The sequence below is a fragment of the Macaca mulatta genome, chromosome 18, assembly GCF_049350105.2.
Source record: "Macaca mulatta isolate MMU2019108-1 chromosome 18, T2T-MMU8v2.0, whole genome shotgun sequence".
Classification (NCBI taxonomy): domain Eukaryota; kingdom Metazoa; phylum Chordata; class Mammalia; order Primates; family Cercopithecidae; genus Macaca; species Macaca mulatta.
The window spans coordinates 77,256,096-77,274,492 of record NC_133423.1 but is presented as its reverse complement, the minus strand read 5'-3'; the positions used below and the strand labels follow the sequence as shown (position 1 = coordinate 77,274,492).

Sequence of the window (18,397 nt, the reverse complement as noted above, 5' to 3'; positions counted from 1 at the left end):
AGTCGTTGGATGCCTAGTGGCTAGCCCAGAACAATTCTTCAGATTATGTTCTCATTCTAGCTTGATGACTTTGTTCACAGTTGAGATGCAGTGTGGCACAGCAGTTTCTGTCATCACATGTACAGACCATCATAGATTGTATTAAATAAAGCACAGCTCTGTGCAAATTTACAGACCTTTAAAACACGTACAGTAGCCCATCCCTTCTCAAATGGATGAAACAACTCAGTGGTTTGGCAGTAAGCCTTGCCAAATTCTCACCCTGTCCCAATTTATGACTCTCATCTGGCTATAGATTTATGCAAGTCAGCATATGGACATTGAGTGAAGATCCTGAGTTCGCGCAGGGAGCTTTCAGGCTTTTTCTCAGAGAGTTTTAACGCTTTCAGAAGACAATAATGCCTTCCATGGCAGGGGAAGGGAACTGGATGCAATTGTTATGTATCTATATCCCTGCCCTACATCACCCTACAATACCTGGTTAATGGAAACCTTGAGCAGTTGAGCAATCAACTGACGGCCTGAAAATATTTCATGAGGAAGGGTTTTATCATCTCAGTGTTGTTGTGGTAATTGAATAGAGATTTTTTTGGTATCTCTAATGTACTAACTACTGTACTAGGGTTTGCAGAGTCCTGTGGGACATAGTTCTACACTCGTGGCCATGATTATAAAGGCGCCAGGAGGAGAGATCGTCCTATGAACACTCATGGCATGGTAGTGCCATAGTGAAGAGATTCACAGAGAAGTCAGTGTCTGGCTGTTTTGGCTACTGCATGCACTTGTATTTAGTGTTAAGAGATTAAAATTCCTCCTCTTAAAGGTGCTTTTTCTTACCTTTAATTCTTCTTTACCTAGCAATTCTTCTTTCAAAATTGGGGGTCAAGGAGAATGAGAAGTGGGCAAGGGCAGCTCTCTGTGTTGCTTTAAGGACAAGCTTAGTGATACTAGCATCTTGGAAAATCTTTCATTTTTTTTTTGTCTTTCATGGTATTAGAAAGACTTAAAAATACGTCATAGTTTTATTTTACAAGTAGAGGTATCCTTAAATGACTCCTAGGAATGAACATAGAATCAAGTATTTTTTAATGTAAACATTATGTATTTGCATTCTGAAAGAGAGCTGTGTAAAGATTATGATTTTTTTTTTCATTTCACTCTGCATTCTAAGCAACCAAGAATCAAGAAGTTGCAAACATACACAAACCTAAAATTCAATGAGCACTAAATGACAGACTTAGAGAACTGAAAATTTTTCAGCATATTTAAGAACTAAGAGCCTTTGGCTTTTATGTTACTTTTCATTTATGCTTTGGTATTCATTTCAAATCAGAAAGTAAAAATTAGAATTTGTTTTCCTTAGCAAAACAGTAAGTTTCACTTCAGCACATAAGTTTACCGTAATTAGAGGGGATGGCAGAATACTTTATCCAAGTCTTTGGGATAACAGCTCTGGGCACCTGTCCATCCAGCCATGAGAACCATAGATCTTTTCTTCCATGGCCCACTCACAGGGTGGCATATTTAGGAGCTTCTCATCCTATGTGTTGCAGATACAAAGTCAGACCTTCTTTAGGCAGCCAGTAGCCTTGCCCTACTATGTTTGAAGTGACCGTCTAGATTTCTGGCAGTTCAGTCTTCTGCTACATCTCACCCACTTTATAGCATTCTTTAGAATACTCCCAATTTTACTTGCATTTAGTGCTTCATAAAAATTTTCTGTATGTAGTGTTATTTCTATAAACACCAATGAGCTGAAAGTCATGTAGAGGAAGATGCAGCTGCTGATCACATAGCCCTTTTATTTCCTGCATTATCAACCCTCTTCTCCAAGACATTATTCTCTTTGACTAACCCGCATTCTCCTTGTTGCAATTTTACTTGACTCTTTTCTTGAACATTAAAAGCTTTTATTGTTCTAAGGAATTGTAAAACAGAGTAAAAGAAATATGGTTATGGAAGTTTTTATACTTTAATGAGCAGTTTATGTTTTTTAGATTGACAAGAACATTTTCTGTAATTTTCTTTGAAGTCATCGTTCTTCTTTTCATGTCAATGGACTTATTTTGTAATGGAAGTCATTAGAAAAGGAGAGGAATCTTTTGTGTAATCCCTCTAACCAAATTGTATATAATGCCAGACAGCCAAGGAAAATTCTTTCACACAGTGGAGTCACATATTATTCTAGGATTAGGGTCTAAATTCATTGAGTAATGCAAAAAATCATGTTTAATCACAGTTACTGAAAAGTGTGTCTCAGCAAGCCCACCAGAGTGGATTACCTCCATCATTGAACTGTACAGTTGGCATTGTTGAGTGTTAGGTGAAGTCATTGGTGTGAATTGAGGGTCACGCTGTATGATAATCACACTGCACTTTTAAATGCCAGGTCATTTGCACATTCAGAAAACTGTTCACATTGGAGGAACATATTGAGACTGAGGAGAAGAGTAGTAGTCTCTGACTCTTATCTCATGCTCATACCTGGATTCCATTTTTGAGTACCGTGGTAGGATCATCGCGTACTCGTAGCTACTAGAGTACCTTTCTTTCCCCCTTTTCCATATATATTTGAATTTGTATACATGGTAGAACTCCATTCTATTCACTTCAGATATTTGACTGTCTTGATGTGCGTGACTATCCTTACTATCTTTTAAAGCTAGGAATAGTTGCAATAAGAAGTTTGTGTTTATAAAAATATAAACATTTTGATTATTATGTAAAGCAAATATTAAGAGATGTGAATACAGAAATAGCAGTACACTAACAGTATTGGACTTCAGTATCCCACTCTCAACAGTGGATAGATCATCCAGATAGAAAATCAGAAACAAGACACGGGTGTCTACTTTAGCTCACATCTATTCAACATAGTATTGGGAGTCCAAGCCATAGCAATTAGAGAAGAAAAAGAAATAAAAGGCATTCACTTTGGAAAGGAACAAGTTAAATTGTCTCTGTTTGCTGATAGCATAACCTTTTGTGTATATAGAAAACTGTATTAGTCTGTTTTCACACTGCTATAAAGAACTTCTCTGAAACCGGGTAATTTATAAAGGAAGGGGTTTAATTGACTCACAGTTTTGCATGGCTAGGGAGGTCTCAGGAAACTTACAATCATGGCAGAAGGGGAAGCAGGCACCTTCTTCACAAGGTGGCAGGAGAGAGAAGAGTGAAAGTGCAGTGAAAATTGTCATTTACAAAACCACCAGATCTCATGAGAACTCACTCACTATCATGAGAACAGCATAGGGAAACCACCCTCATGATCCAGTCACCTCCCTTCCTCGACACATGAGGATTGCAATTCGAGATGAGATTTGGGTGGGGACACAGAGCCAAACCATATCAAAAACCGTAAAGATTCTACAAAGAAACTCTTAGAATTAATAAATAAATTCAATAAAGTTGCAGGATACAAAATCAATGTAGAAAAGTCAGTTGGGTTTCTATACACTAACAATGAGCTATCCAAATTCCGTTTACAATAGCATCAAAAAGAATAAAATGCTTAGGAATAAATTTAACCAAGGAGGTGAAATATCTGCACACTGAAAACTTCTAATACATTGAAATAAATTGTAGAAGACAAAAATAAATGGAAAGATATCCCATATTCATGGACTGGAACGCTTAATGTTAAAATTCATGCTACTAAAAACAGTTTACAGATCCGGTGCAATCCCTATCAAAATTCCAATAGCATTTTTCAGAGAAATAGAAATAACTGCCTCATGGAGCTAAAAAAGACCCCAAGTAGCTTGAGCAGTTGTAAGAAAGAACAAAGCTGGAGACATTACATTCCCTGATTTCAAACTATAGTAAAAAGCTATGGTAATCAAAATAATATGTTAGTAGTATAAAAAGAGACACATAGACCAATGAAACAGAAGAAAGCCCAGAAATAAACCCATGTATATGGTCAACTAATCTTTGACAAAGGCACCAAGAATATATAATAGGGAAAGGAAATCTCTTTAATAAGTGGTTCTGGGAAAACTAGATATCCACATGCAGAAGAATGAAATTGGACCCTTGTCTCACACCATATACAAAAATTAACTTGAAATGGATTAAAGACTTAAGTCTAAGATCTGAAACCATAAAACTCCTAGAAGAGAACATAAGGAAAAGCTTTATCAAGACATTGGTTTTGATACTGAGTTTTTAAATATGACAACAAAAGCAAAAATAAACGAAGACTACGTTAAATTATAAAGCTTCTGCACAGCAAAGGAAACAGTCAACAGAATGAAGAAACAACCTATGGAATGGGAGAAAATAGATACAAACCCGACATCTGATAAAGGGTTAATCTCCATATATATAACGAATTCATCTAAGTCAATAGCAAAAACAAAACAAAACAAACAAACAAACAAAAAACAAAGAAAAAACCTGATTAAATAATATAAAATGGGCAAAGGACCTGAATAGACATTTTTTTTCTTCTGAAGAAGCCGTACAGATGGACAGCAGGGCCATAGCTATATGAAAAGTTGCTCAGCACCACTAATGGTCAGAGAAATGCAAATCAAAACTACAGTGAGATATCACCTAACACCTGTTAGGATGATTTTTATCAAAAAGACAAAAGATAACAATAATTGGCCAGGATGTGGAGAAAAGAGAGAACCCTTGCACACTGTTAATGGAAATATAAATTGATACAGCTGTTATGGAAAAAAATATTGAGGTTCCTTTAAAAATTACAAATAGAACTACCATGAGATTCAGCAATTCCTCTTTTGAGTATGTATCCAAATGAAATGAAACACAGGTATCCGAGATACTTGTGTTCATTGCGGCATTATTCACAATAGGCAAGATAGGGAAACTACCTACTTGCTCATCAATGGATGAATGGATAAAGAAAATATGGTATTGTACATACAATGGAATATTTTTCATCCATAAAAAGGAGATCCTGTCATTTGCAATATCATGGATAAACTGGAGTGCTTTATGCTGAGTGAAATAAGTCATACACATAAAAACAAATACTGTATGACCCTACCTATATGAAATCTAAAAATGTCTGACTAATAGAAGTGGAGAGCAGAATGATGCTTAGCAGGGGCTGAGGGGTAAAGGAAATGGAGAAATGTTGGCCAAATGTACAAGCTTTCAGTTACAATATTCCAGGAATATTATATATGACATGGGTGGTGATGTGTTAATTTGGTTGTGGTCACCATCACACAATGTATATGTTTATCAAATCACCATGTTATACATCTTGAATATATATTATCTTTGTCAATCAAATATTTTACAATTAGGCTGGGTGCGGTGGCTCAGGCCTGTAATTCTAGCACTTTGGGAGGTCGAGGCGGGTGGATCACCTGAGGTCAGGAGTTTGAGACCTGCCTGGCCAACATAGTGAAACCCCGTCTCTACTAAAAATACAAAAAAATTAGCCCTGCATAGTGGCACGTGCCTGTAATCCCAGCTACTTGAGAGGCTGAGACAGGAGAATTGCTTGAATGTGGGAGGCAGAGGTTGCAGTGAGTCAAGATTGTGCCACTGTACTCCAGCCTGGGCAACAACAGTGAAAACTGTCTAAATATATATGATATTTAATATTAAATTAAATTAAATATATATAAAATTTTAATATTAAAATTAAAAAAATAATTGTAGCAGGTGCTTATTGTATAGCATAGCAGAGTCAAAAAAGTGCAGATCTGCAAGTTAGAAACCTTGAATTTTTGTCCCAAATACCATAATGTGACTTATGAGTTATCACAAATTATGTGACCATATAAACCTTTATTTTGTTATTTACAAAAATAGGCAGGTAGACTAGGTCAGTGGTTCACAACCTGAATGGGGAACACATAAATGATTCACAAGCTTGCCACTGGAATTCTGATTTTGTGGAACCTGGAAGCTTCAATCTTTAAGTCCCTGCCAGTTCTGTATGCCAGTAAGGGGATCTGTTTTCTTCTAGTAGACTCCCAGGCTCTCCTGGTCCTGCTGTGGCTGTGGCCTCTGACCTCGCGGAGCCTGGTGCTGCTGTAGTCTGTAATGGGATGGCACTCCGTGTGGTCCCTGGCACTGAGGCACTCACTCAAGCATTGGAAAGTTAGAATTTGAAGGGTTAGACTGTATCATGGGAGCTTTCTCTCCTTCTCCGAATGGAGTGCCTTTATACCCACAGTGCAAGTGAACATTTTTATTTGCTGATTTGACCAGGCAGCAGGTAGGAAGTCTGGTTTCTTACATCTGCTTGCAAGGAGCTCCCTTGGGGCAGCACTAACACTTAGACTCAGTGAGGGCTTGTTCTCTCTCAGTTGAACAGTCTAGACAAATTTGAAGCCACCAGGGAATAAACTAGTACAGGGGGGTTGGAGGGAAGGCAATTTGCTCCTTTTACATTATCGAAGCATCTGTTACAGGCATCAGATGGAGGATTCTCCTTCCATTTGGAAACTTGGCAATTCTGCCAAGTTTCTAAATGTCAATAATGAAATGTCATTAATTGCAGAGATAGATTTCATGCAGAAGCCATGGAGAGAAATGTAATTAGAATTATACATTGTGTAATTTTGTGTGTGTGTGTGTGTGTGTGTATGTGTGTGTGTTCTCAAACAACTCATAACATTTTCTGTTAAGAATGCCCAAAAGCTTACTGGTCATGAGAACTTTTAATGTGTCCCTGTTAGGCTAGTTTGAGAAGGGATTATGGACACCAAAATTCCCGCTTTAGGTGTGTACTTTTCAGGTTATTGGAAAAATGGTATAGTCACTCCACCTGGGAGTATGTTTCATTCTTATAGGTAACTTTCATATTTATACTTGTTTGGTTATGAGAACATATATGACATTTCTATCAGCAACTAGTCAGCTTGATTTTTTTAGCCAGAAAATTGTATGTGACACTATCAATGAAACTAGAATTCTCTTTTAGTAAAAGAGGGGAAAAACAGTTCAAAGGCTGGGGATGCTCAAAACCAATTCATAAGCTACTTTGATATGCTTTTAGCTTTTGACCTGTCTCTTATCTCCCTTTACATGAATAAGAGCAATCCTAGGACTGAGGAGTATACAAGTTATCATCCCTTTGGCTTGAGTTTAAGTGTCACTTTGCTTAAGGCGATGTCGAGGAAGGGGGAGAGAGAGAGAGAATGAGTTAATGAATGAGAGAGAAAAAGAGAGAAGGGGGACGGTTTTGCAGCATTTTTACTTGAGTCAAATGGGAATAATTCAATTACACAAACCAAGTACCAAATTAGGTGGTTTTTTAAAAGGCTGATTTCTCATAAAAGGCTAAAGGAGGTTTACGGTAAAAGAAAGTTAAAAAGTCCTCTTAGTTCTTTATAATTTCTTTGAGAAACAATTTTTATAACGGTAAAGTTTAAAAGATAAATATATTTTAATCACTGTCTTTTTTATTTCTTAAAAATAATGAAAAAAATGGAACAGGACTATCTAGTGAAATAGTATTCATATTAAATCCTTTTAGGTGCCATTTAGCTCTTTAGTTCCTCACAGTAAGTCTGTTAGTTAAGGGTAGGCTTCATACAATTTAGTTTATATGTAAAACATTTTTTGTGTGTATGCCAATAACTCTTAACATTTTTTCTACTCTTAAAATTCTGTGTTTCATGGTTGGGGATGGTGGCTCACGCCTGTGATTCCAGCACTCTTGGAGGCTGAAGTGGGAGAATCACTTGAACCAGGAGTTCAAGACTGTCCTGGGCAACATAGCCTGACCCCCCCTCACTACAAAATAAACGTGGAAAAATTAGCTGGGCATGGTGGTGTGCAACTGTGGTCCCAGCTACTCAGGAGGCTGAGAGAGAAGGATCATTTGAGCCAACGAAGTCGATGCTGCAGTGAACCATGAGTGCAGCACTGCAGTCCAGCCTGGTTGATACCAGTTGACAAGTCTCAAAAAAAGAAAAAATAAATCCTATGCTTCTACATTATCTATGTGGACCTCTCACAATTTTATCTGTTCTGTAGATCAACAAAAAGGTCCTTCTCCTGATTTTTGAAAGGTTAAAAAATGAGTAATAAAACAATCCAACATTTTAAAAAGACCTATTCTATAGTATAAAAAGAACTTAGTTTTGTTGTGTTTAAGTGGTTGTGGTATAAATACTTTAAAATACTAATGTGACATGTTTGAATGGGGAGATATCTGAAATTGAATCTACAATTTTCCCTTCCTCTTTACTGTCATTTTTTCCATATATCAGTGAAAACTATATGTGTACCTTCTTCGCTTTCTTGTTCCTAATCCTTACAATGGCTCATACCAGTACAGAGCCAGATCTCAGATGCTTCGATCAGAGGCTACAGGTCAGATCATTCCATTTTCCATCAAACCTCTGATCTCCCTGATGCTGTACTTGTATTTAAATATGAGGTCATCTTTTTCTGGGATCCTCGTTTAATTAGCCAATTACCCACTATATTATTGTCTCTTAATTAAAACTCAACATATGATAAATGCATTTTACCATATTTTGTTAAGAAAATATTTGCCAGTTCTTTATTAAGGAAGTGGTCTTCTGTCTCATTTTAAAATAATAAGCAAAGGCCAGTACATCATGTTCTTCTTATTGCCTTACCTGCTCTGAAGCTCTGTCAGATCTGTGAAAGAGACTTTCGGCGTTTGCATTCTTTTCTTACTGTACGCTTGTTTCTGAGTGGAAGATAAGTATTATCATTATATCGATTTATCTCTCTCAGGACCCTACCACATTTCTAAACATATCCCTATTGCAGGCAGATGGTTAGATTGTCTTTCTCTACTAATATTGCCATCGTGGTACTTTAAGGATTTTTTTCTAGATTGTCAAGTAAGTATAAAATTGGCATTTTTAGGAACCTTTTGAAATTCTTTTGTTGCATTTTCATTTCACAAAATCATTGTTCTGTTTTATTTATGTATTATGAAATATGATGTTCTGAAACCCAGGTACAAGCAAACATGGTGTTTGGTTATACTATTTCCTTCTTCTGTTTGAGACACTAATTATTATAGCACAATGGATATTTATTTTCCCTAATTTCATTAGGAGGAGAGTAGGTATGATTAACCTATAATTTTAGTTTGAAAGATAATGCTTATTAGTTGCATTCTCTAATGTTCAAGGGTAATTATTTCATTAAATCTTCTTAGCAAACTATAAATTTCCTGGGGAGTGGCACGGAAAAAACCAAGACACTAACCTAAACATTTCCAATTCAAAATAAAGATAGTAAAAGCTTAATTATTTGAAATGGGAATGTGTGCATAATTGAACAGCTGCTTCATTGATTTTCAGTTCACATTTCATACCTTGCCCCCCTGCCCCATTCTCAAGCTTAGCTGTCGAGCTTACTGCCTGTTTCACCGAGAACATAAAAGCTGTCAGCGGCGAAATTTGTCTTCCTCCTGCCATGGAGCTCACTAGCGCCCATCATATGCACACAGGTTTTGCCTTCGTCAGGACTGGGACTGCTGACAGTCCCTGATCGTCCTACAACCCATCCTCACCGGGATACTGGCCTGTCACCCCGTCCTCACTCAAGGACTTTTTCCCACATTTAAACCCCTCCCTACATTATCAAATTTTCCCTGTACTGAAATATTCTCATCATCACTCAAACAAAAACAGTAATAGAAATACCATTTGGGGCATAAACCCACTTTTTAATAACCATTTTGTACAACCTTTTATATAAAAATTTCTTAAGAAGTTGTTTAAACTACAGCTTCTCCCTTTTTCCTCTTCCACTTTCCCGTGAACCTCCATCAGGCTTGCTCACACCTTTTCACTGAAAACGTTCTTGCCGCAGGCCTGGCAGCCCGGCATGTTGCCAAACCCAGCGGCACCCGGCCGCTGGTTCAACCCTCACGTGGTCTGTGCGCCGTCTGCGCAGCTTCCTCCTGGCTCTTCCTCTAGTAGCTGGTTCCTCGCTCTCAGCTGCCTCGCTCACTCTTTCTTTCTGATCTCTACACCTCGGTGTTCCCAGAGTTCAGTCCTCAGACTTCTCTTCTTCATGGACACGAACTCGCCATGGGGTTCACCTAGCCCCGACTGTAAATAGCGGTGTGGATGCTACCTGTGTGGGCTCTGAAGGGTTGACTCCAGTCCCAGCCACGATGCAGAGCGCTCAGCAGGCTGTTTACCAGGTGCCGGGAGAAGTAAACTGCTCACCAAGCAGCGCGGTAGGTGTGTTCTCACCGATCTCCTCTCCACGCAGTGCTTGCCAGTGTCTCCTGGCCAACCCAGAATAAATAAGACACTCTGGCCCACACGGTCTCATCTCCCGCCACCCTTCCCCTCGCCCAGGCCTTCTGGCAGTTGTCCCAGCGTGTCCCGTGCTCTCGCTTCAAGTAGGATTCTGCTCAAATATCAGCACTCCTTCCCTGCCTCCCCATCTTAAAGATCTCCCGACATCCCCACTTACTTTCTCTTCCTTACCCCACTTCATGTATCTGCCTAGCACCATCACTCTGACTTGCTGTCATGCTTCTTATCTGATGGCTTATTCCATCTTTGGCATCAGAAGGTAGAGCTCCCCGTTGGCAGGGCCTTCTCTTTGGTTTGCCACCATATCCCTAGCAAAGGGAACATCAGCATCTAATAAACCTGCAGTATCTCTTTAATTGAATGGATAACCCTCAGTAATTAATTTTATGTTAAAAATAAGAAAAAAATAAAATCTTAACTTGCCTGTTATCTGTGACATTTAAATCTATTTCCCTTTTCAAAGAAGCAGTGTTTGCACATCTTCTAGTGGATATTATCACCCAACGCTAATGTCATTTCTCTATTATAAAAAAAAAAAAAAAACTTGCTAAATGAATCAGGTTGAACCGAGTACTGTTTCAGCAGTGAGTAATTAGTATTGAAATAAAGATAGTAATGCTCCTGATCCTTATTTATTTATTTATTTTTTATGCTGGCCAACATCAATCCATAAGTCGTCTATATATTTAAACAAATAGATCATCTTAATTTGCTTCAGGGTCAGCATTATCACTGTGCTATGGGCATCTGTACACCAAATAAAATTACAGTTCTGAGAGGAAAGTACATTCTTAGAAGGAGGATGATGTTCTCAGTCTGTAACCCATTTTAGGTATAATAATAAGTGACATCACCCAGAGTCACCAGTTTGGATCATTTTGGAATAAGAAAAGACAGTTCCCTTTTTCATTTTCTAGAGATAAGTACAATCTCTTTTATTTCTTGATTTTTGCCTTGATCTCTTACATCATCTTTACCTGACAATATGTCTAAAATCCACATGCAATTTGAGTGTTTTCTTTTAAGGACAATTGCTTGATTTCACAAAAGAAAAATCAAAATAAAATTGCTGTTTTATCCTAGAAATTTTTATTGGCAAGTAACACAAAAATTAAACCATAGGGTTTAATCAAAGAGAGGGTTATTTTTCTTGCATGACAGATCACTGGTGTAGCAGGTCCAAGGATGGCAGTATTGTGAGCCCAGGCTCTGTCTTCCTTTATTCTCTTCTTCCCTCAACACCTTTGCATTTGTCTCGGTGCTTATCATCTCATGAGTGTTTACATCTGTATTCCAGGGAGTCCAAAGGAGGGGGAAATGGGCAAAGCAGTACCAGTGTCATCTTCGCCCTTTTAACAGGAAAGAAAAGCATTTGTCCTTACAGTGCCTTTCCCTTCGGTCCTGTTATCCAGGACAGTGTCAAGTAACCATGACCAGATTTAAGAGAGGCTGCGAAAGAGGATGTGTATAGCTGGGCACATTGTTGCCCTGAGCAAAATCAGAGTTTGGTTGGCAAGGAAAGAGGGTTGCGTGTAGTAACCATGCATTTCTGTGTGAATGGGGATTTCCATGAGGACATCTTAACAATAGTATCATGTTAGGGTAAAACATTATTCATTATTCAGATAATTCCTAGTTTAAAAGCGTATTTTCTTTCCTTTTTGTCCTTTCCTAAAGAATCTTGCCATTAGATTTACTGCTGCCTGAGTAAAAGTTTTCATAGAAGATTTGCAATGAATTAGGAGTTATTCATGCTGCTTGATACAGCAAGTAGCTCATAATATTTAGAAACAGAAGATCAGAGAGGGATTTCAGACAAGCTGAGCTCTGAAATGAGAATAAAATAGCGATGATCTCACAGCATTGTGATAAAATAATGTTTCCAGGTATTAATTGTTGCTTTTTTTTTTTTCGAGATGGAGTCTCACTCTGTTGCCCAGGCTGGAGTGCAATGGCATGATCTTGGCTCACTGCAATCTCTGCCTCCTGGGTTCATGCCATTCTCCTGCCTCAACCTCCCAAGTAGCTGGGACTACAGGCGCCCACCACCACGCCCAGCTAACTTTTTGTATTTTTAGTAGAAATGGGGTTTCACCATGTTAGCCAGGATGGTCTCGGTCTCCTGACCTCGTGATTGCCTGCCTCAGCCTCCCAAAGTTCTGGGATTACAGGCATGAGCCACTGTGCCCAGCCATTGCTGTCTTTATTATCATCTTCCCACTCTTAAAACGTACTTGTTGAGTATCTATTACTTGCCACTCGCTGTTCTAGTAGGTGCTGGGGATACAGTGGTAGACAAGTTAGATAAGGTAAATGTCCTCACTCTAGTGAAGGGGGAGACAGGTGATAGAAGCAGATAAACTACAAAACTAATTTCAGGAAAAGTGGTAAAAAGAAGACAAGAGTGGGTAATATGGTCAGGGATGCTCTTTCTGAAGAAGTGAGTTAGAGCTGAGAACATTTCTTCTTGAGACCTAATAGTCTAAATGTCTAAATTATAGTAAGCTATTCTTGGCAAAAATATGATTATTTTCTGAACAAAAACATTCATTTGATGGTAGGTTTCCTTTATCTTAGAGCAATAATGTGAACTGTTGCAGAATTTGCAGGTTTCTTTCCCCCAGTGGATGGCTCCTTGTCTCATTTGTCATTGATTCAACCTATTATACTTTGTCATACAAAATTTAATGAGAAAATTGCCTGGTCCCATGCATTTTTATTTCCTGTTCTTCTCGATACTTTCTTTGTTATGTCTTTTGCTGTACTTCTTAATGCGATGGCTCTTCTCCCCTAGTTGAGGTCATGCCTTTCCTTCCAGCTCTACCTGGGAGAGATTGATGGTACCCATCAGGGATATGGAGATAAATATGCATTGATAAATATTAAAAACATCGGTTTAAAACTTAATTTAATAAAGTACATTAAAATAGTACTGAAAACAATATTAAGTAGCATTCACTGAAAGGTCACTGTGTGTGTAGAATGTTGTCCACACAGAGTTCCATCCGGGCTGGCTGATGGAGAGTATTTTTTTTTTTATTTGTGGGTTTAATATTCCAGACCTTTGTAATGATAGCTTGGATAATGTATTGTGAGATCCAGTTTAGAGAAAACTGTTTATATACTATATATTTCTTTTCTCTTAGATCCTTTTATTTACTGAATGACACAAGCATATTTCTTAATGAAGGATTTGTTTACAATTTTTTTTTTGAGATACGGTCTCACTGTCTCCCAGACTGGTTGAACTGCTGGGCTCAAGAGATCTTCCCGTTTTAGCCTTCAGAGTAGCTAGGACTATAGGTACATGCCACCATGCCTAGATAACTTAAAAAAAAAAATTTTTTTTTTTGTAGAAATAAGGTCTTTCTATGTTGCCCAGGCAGGTTTTAAATTCCTGACCTCAAGCAATCCTCCCACCTCAAATTCCCAATGTTCTGGGATTACAGGCGTGGGCCACCATGTCGATCCTCTTTACAGTTTTTCAAACATCTCTTCCTCTGATTTGTTTAAAAGTTGTTTTTTAAAAAGCTGTTTCCAAACGCTGGCTTTGAATAGAGTAGCTCTGTTTTTCTCTATTTATGCCTCAATGTGTTTCACAAAGTCATAAGAACATAAGATGTGCTTCAGACACTTTCCTATGGTTCAGTAAATGTAATGAAAATGTATTTGAGGCTTAAATATTTGTTTTAATATTACAACACATTGGGACCTAAACTCAGTCAGTATTTCCATGCAACCTAATTTCACTATAATGCAAATTTGCTGTTTATATATAAGCTGCTTTTCTGGACTATGAGTGTCTGTCAAAGGAAGAAAGAACTATGGAACACTGACCTATTCCACAAACACTTACTGAGCACTAACTATGTGTCAGGCTAGATACTGGTGACACAGTGGTGAACTAGACTCATGCCTGCAGCTTGTAGTCTAATAAGAGAGATAGACATTAAACAAATAATTATTTACTTTGTAATTGAGGTAGGTGCTACATAAAATGGGGACCTAACCTCCTCTCAGAAATTAGCATGAGGAAGTGAAATATAAGCCAAGATGTGAAAGATAAGAAGGAGTCATCCAAGGGGACAGTGGAATGTTCTTGCCAGCATGCAAACGCCCTGATGTATGAAAGAACCTGGCAGGTTCACGGAACAGGAGAAGGCCAGCATGGATGCAGAATCCTGAATGAGGAGGAAAATCAAGTCCAATCATAAATCAGTCAGGCCAGGTTAAAAATTTGAGGTTTTGTCCTAACAGCAATGAGAAGCCTTTGAAATGTGCTAAGAGAGAAGTGATATGATTTTATCTGTGATTTGAAAAGATGGCTCTGATTACAAGATGCAAAATAGATTAGGAAGAGTGAAGAATGACTGTTGCAATTCTTCAATCAGGAAGATGGCTTTGGATTAGGCCAGTCATAGTAGCGATGAAGATAAGTTGGGAGGTAAAAGAAATATTTGAAAAATTGAGGACTGATTGATAGGGTGTCATGAAATGAGGGACGGGTGATGTGAAGGATCCAGGGAGAGATGATGTCGAGGATCCAAGCTCCTGGAGGGAGGGTAGTGCAGTCATGGAGATGAGCTGCTCTAGGGGAAAAGAAGGCTGGGGGACAAGACGAAAGATTCAGTCTGAACATACTGACTTTGAAATGACTTTAAGAAATAACTATGGAGACATCAAGTGTAAAGGTGGATACACTGGTGTAGAACTTCAAGAATGCCTGGGCTGTAGCCTGTGAGCATGCAGTTGGTAAATGAAGCCGTAGAAATGGATGGCCCAGGAGCAAACCTTGAGGATGTTACCTGACATTTCAGGTTGACTAGAGGAGGAAATGCTGGCAAAGGAGATTACAAAAGAATCCTCATGTTCAGGAGGAAAACCGTCAGAGTGTGATGCTGCCAAAGCCAGCAGACAACAGCAATTCCAGAAGGAGACTACCAACTATACATTGAACTACATACTGTAGCATATAGTACAGTATACAGTTTCAGTAAACACCTATTCCACAAGCACTTACTGAGCACATAGTGTAAGTGCTTGCGGAATAGGTAAGTAATCCATAGTTCTTCCTTTCAGAGGCACTCATAGTCTACCACAAATTTGTATTACATTGTAATTAGATTTCATGAAAGTACTGACTGAGTCTAGGTCCCAATATGAGGGATGTTATCCTAATGTGTGGGATGGTGTTAAAACACATGTGGCTCAGGAAAGGAGCCCTGAGGAGAAGGAGGTAACTACTTTGAGAAGTTTGCTCTGAACAAGAAACGGGGAACAGCAGCTAAGGGGCATGTGGGATCCAAGTAGAGTTGTAAACTTTCGTTTTCTCTTTTGCCTTTGTTTTTATGATGGGGAAACTGGAGTATGTTTAAATGTTGGTCAATAGTCAAGGAGCGATTAAAATACCTCATAGCTTACAGATCCTGGAGAATGGGAGGTGATGAGATCAAGCATAGGTGGTGAGGGATTTGCTTTGGAGAGGGGAAAGTACGCCCCACACTACAGTGGAAAGGAAGGAGGGGAAGTGCTGGGCAGGTGATGAGGAGGCGCTCTGTCCACGGGCTCCCGGTCCTCAGTTAGCAGGGCTGAGGCTGCAGGCCAGTGGCAGTGTGGGAGACAGGTGTTTTGGTAACACCTCGTCTGCATGATGCGCATTTTTTCCCCAGGAGAACTTAGTTTGGCAAAACATAGAGCAGCAGGTTGTTTCGGGTGATCCGTGGTTGGCTCTTTCTCACCCTCGCCCCACAGCCAGACGTGATTAAAAAGTCAGAGAGCAACAGAGGATCAAATAATTGATAGAATCTAAGTTAGTCAAGGAAAGGCGGTTGTGGCCCCTCAGAAGGGACTGAGGAAGAGGAGAAGGGAAATTAGTGGCCTGGAAACTCCACTGACGTTGAAAACATCAGCAGCAGTTGGGCACCTGAGCGCACACGTGTAGTATGGGAGGATACGATTTTGTGGTCAGGTGGGGTTTTGGAAACAAAGCCATTTTGGGTGATGACAAGACCCAGAGGGTTTTCTTTGTGTGGCCCAGATGAGTTGGGGGCCACCGGCTCAAGGAAGTGACTGATGTGCTGGGGTGGCAGAGCGGCAGGATGAGCACATGGGGCCTGAGTGTGCCTGAGCAATTGCCAGAGTTGGGAGAGAGCAGAACGTGGAGAACCAGTGCCGAAGTCTTCCCTGAGTGATGTGGAAACAGTGGGCAGATGGTGGAAGCCCAAGGCAGCAGACTCAGAAGAGGAGCCTCAGAGGTGTGGCCCCGAGGAGGCACAGAGAGGAAGACTGGCCGGACTTCCCTACCTCTCTGGAGGCATGTGACCCCTGCGGAGGGCTGTGGGAAGCCACGTCTTCAGCCCCATGAAACCAGGACTGGGAAATGGGGAATACTGAGATGAGGAGGAGGAAGTAGGGAATTTGTTGAACAGGAAATGGAAGTCTGAGAGCTGGGAGGGGAGAAGGAAAGTGTGGGATTGTCAGGGAAGTAAGGCGCAGAACAGCAGGAGGTATGGGATGGGATGTTCCAGGAACTGATATGTGTGAATGTGCATGTGTGTGTGTGTGTGTGCACGTGTGTGTGTGTGTGCAGGTGTGTTTAGGGGACAGAGAATACTGAGGAAAATCACAGAACAGGGCATGGAGGTTTTGCTACGGATAATATTTAGATGTAGACTGCCTCTTCAGATTGACAGACTGGTTGGCATGGTTAGAGTACAGTGCAGTGCAATGCAGTACAGTATATAGTACAATATAGCACAGTGTAGCTTACAGCATGGTGTAGCATAGAGTATAGTATATAGTACACTGTAGCTTATGGTGCAGTGTAGTACATGGCATAGTATATAGCACAATGCAGCATATAGTGTGGTGTAGTGTATAGTACAGTATAGTGTATGGTATAGCATATAGTACAGTGTAGTGTATAGTACAATATATAGTACAGTGTAGCATATAGTACAGTGTAGCATATGGTACAGTATAGCAGTAGCATAGAGTAGCATAATGTCAGTTCTTTCTTTGCCTAGCTTTGACAGCCACTTGAGTAAGTGTGCTGTAGGTCCATGTTTGCCATCTTCAGCACACCCTGTTTACTAGCCTGGTTTCTGTCCAGTATTCCAAGATCCTTGCTGTGGTTGAGTGGAGGCTTCACCGAGGACCAGAAAGCAGACCTTACATACTCGCGTTCTCAGCTTGTGGCTGTATTGCCTATGCCATTATTAATCTCTGAAAGAAATAAGTGAATGTTCCCATATCTATTTTTAAAAATTTCTCACGCCTGCAATCCCAGCACTTTGGGAGGCCTAGGCGGGCAGATTGCCTGAGTTCAGGAACTTAAGACCAGCCTGGCCAAAGTGGTGAAACCCTGTCTCTACTAAAAATACAAAAATCAGCCGGGTGTGGTGGTGCACGCCTGTAATTCCAGCTACTCAGGAGGCTGAGGCAGGAGAATTGCTTGAACCCAGGAGTCGGAGGTTGCAGTGAGCCGAGATGCGCCACTGCACTCCAGCCTGGGTGACAGAGTGAGACTTAGTCTCAAAGAAAAAAAAAATTCCTCAATGCCTATTCATTTATTCATTTTCCTCTCTCTCTGATATGCATTGTGCTGTTAGTGTTATTTATTACAGCACTGGTATTTTCTGCTAAACAATTTAATATTACTAATATATTGTAAGTCACCTGTAAGTGGTTTTTGGTGATGGTTTGTTTTTAATTTGTAAAGTCTTAATTAGCATCATTTACATATTTCAGATTCGCAGTCTTCTTTAATGAGAGTGTTTTCAAGGCATGTTCTTTTACTTCCTGAAGGATGGAATGACCTGAAGATCCTTCCAGGTCAAGCTGTCTGTCCTACTCCCGGGTGCCGAGGAATAGGCCATATCCGTGGTCCACGTTATTCAGGACATCACAGGTAACATTTTTCTTACTTAAGTTATTTCCCGGATGAATGGAAACATTCTGCAGATTAGCAGCTACATGGAGCATCATAAATGAGTCTCATGGAACCAGCTGCCCCTGTGACACTCCCACGTCTGTATTGCCGAGGCCCTTCCTTGACATTTTCCTCTGCCTGCAACTCTGCCCTTCTAGAACCTTCTTGGAATTATGAGGTGTTTCCCAGACCCACTTCATGTCCCAGAATC

At 39.7% G+C, this 18,397-nt stretch overlaps 1 protein-coding gene across 17 annotated transcripts in view; it reads left to right on the top strand.

The window, feature by feature from the left end:
• The window catches only part of L3MBTL4 (L3MBTL histone methyl-lysine binding protein 4), a 449,613-nt gene that overhangs the window by 250,589 nt on the left and 180,627 nt on the right, over nt 1-18,397 (top strand). For all 17 annotated transcript variants that reach the window (XR_003724606.2, XR_013408124.1, XR_013408125.1 and 14 more), the window contains one exon: nt 18,063-18,165. Coding sequence is in view for 13 of the 17 variants with exons in the window: in XM_015121580.3 (XP_014977066.3) it covers nt 18,063-18,165 (103 nt within the window). In the remaining 4 variants the exon portion in view is untranslated. The remainder of the gene's footprint in view (nt 1-18,062; nt 18,166-18,397) is intronic.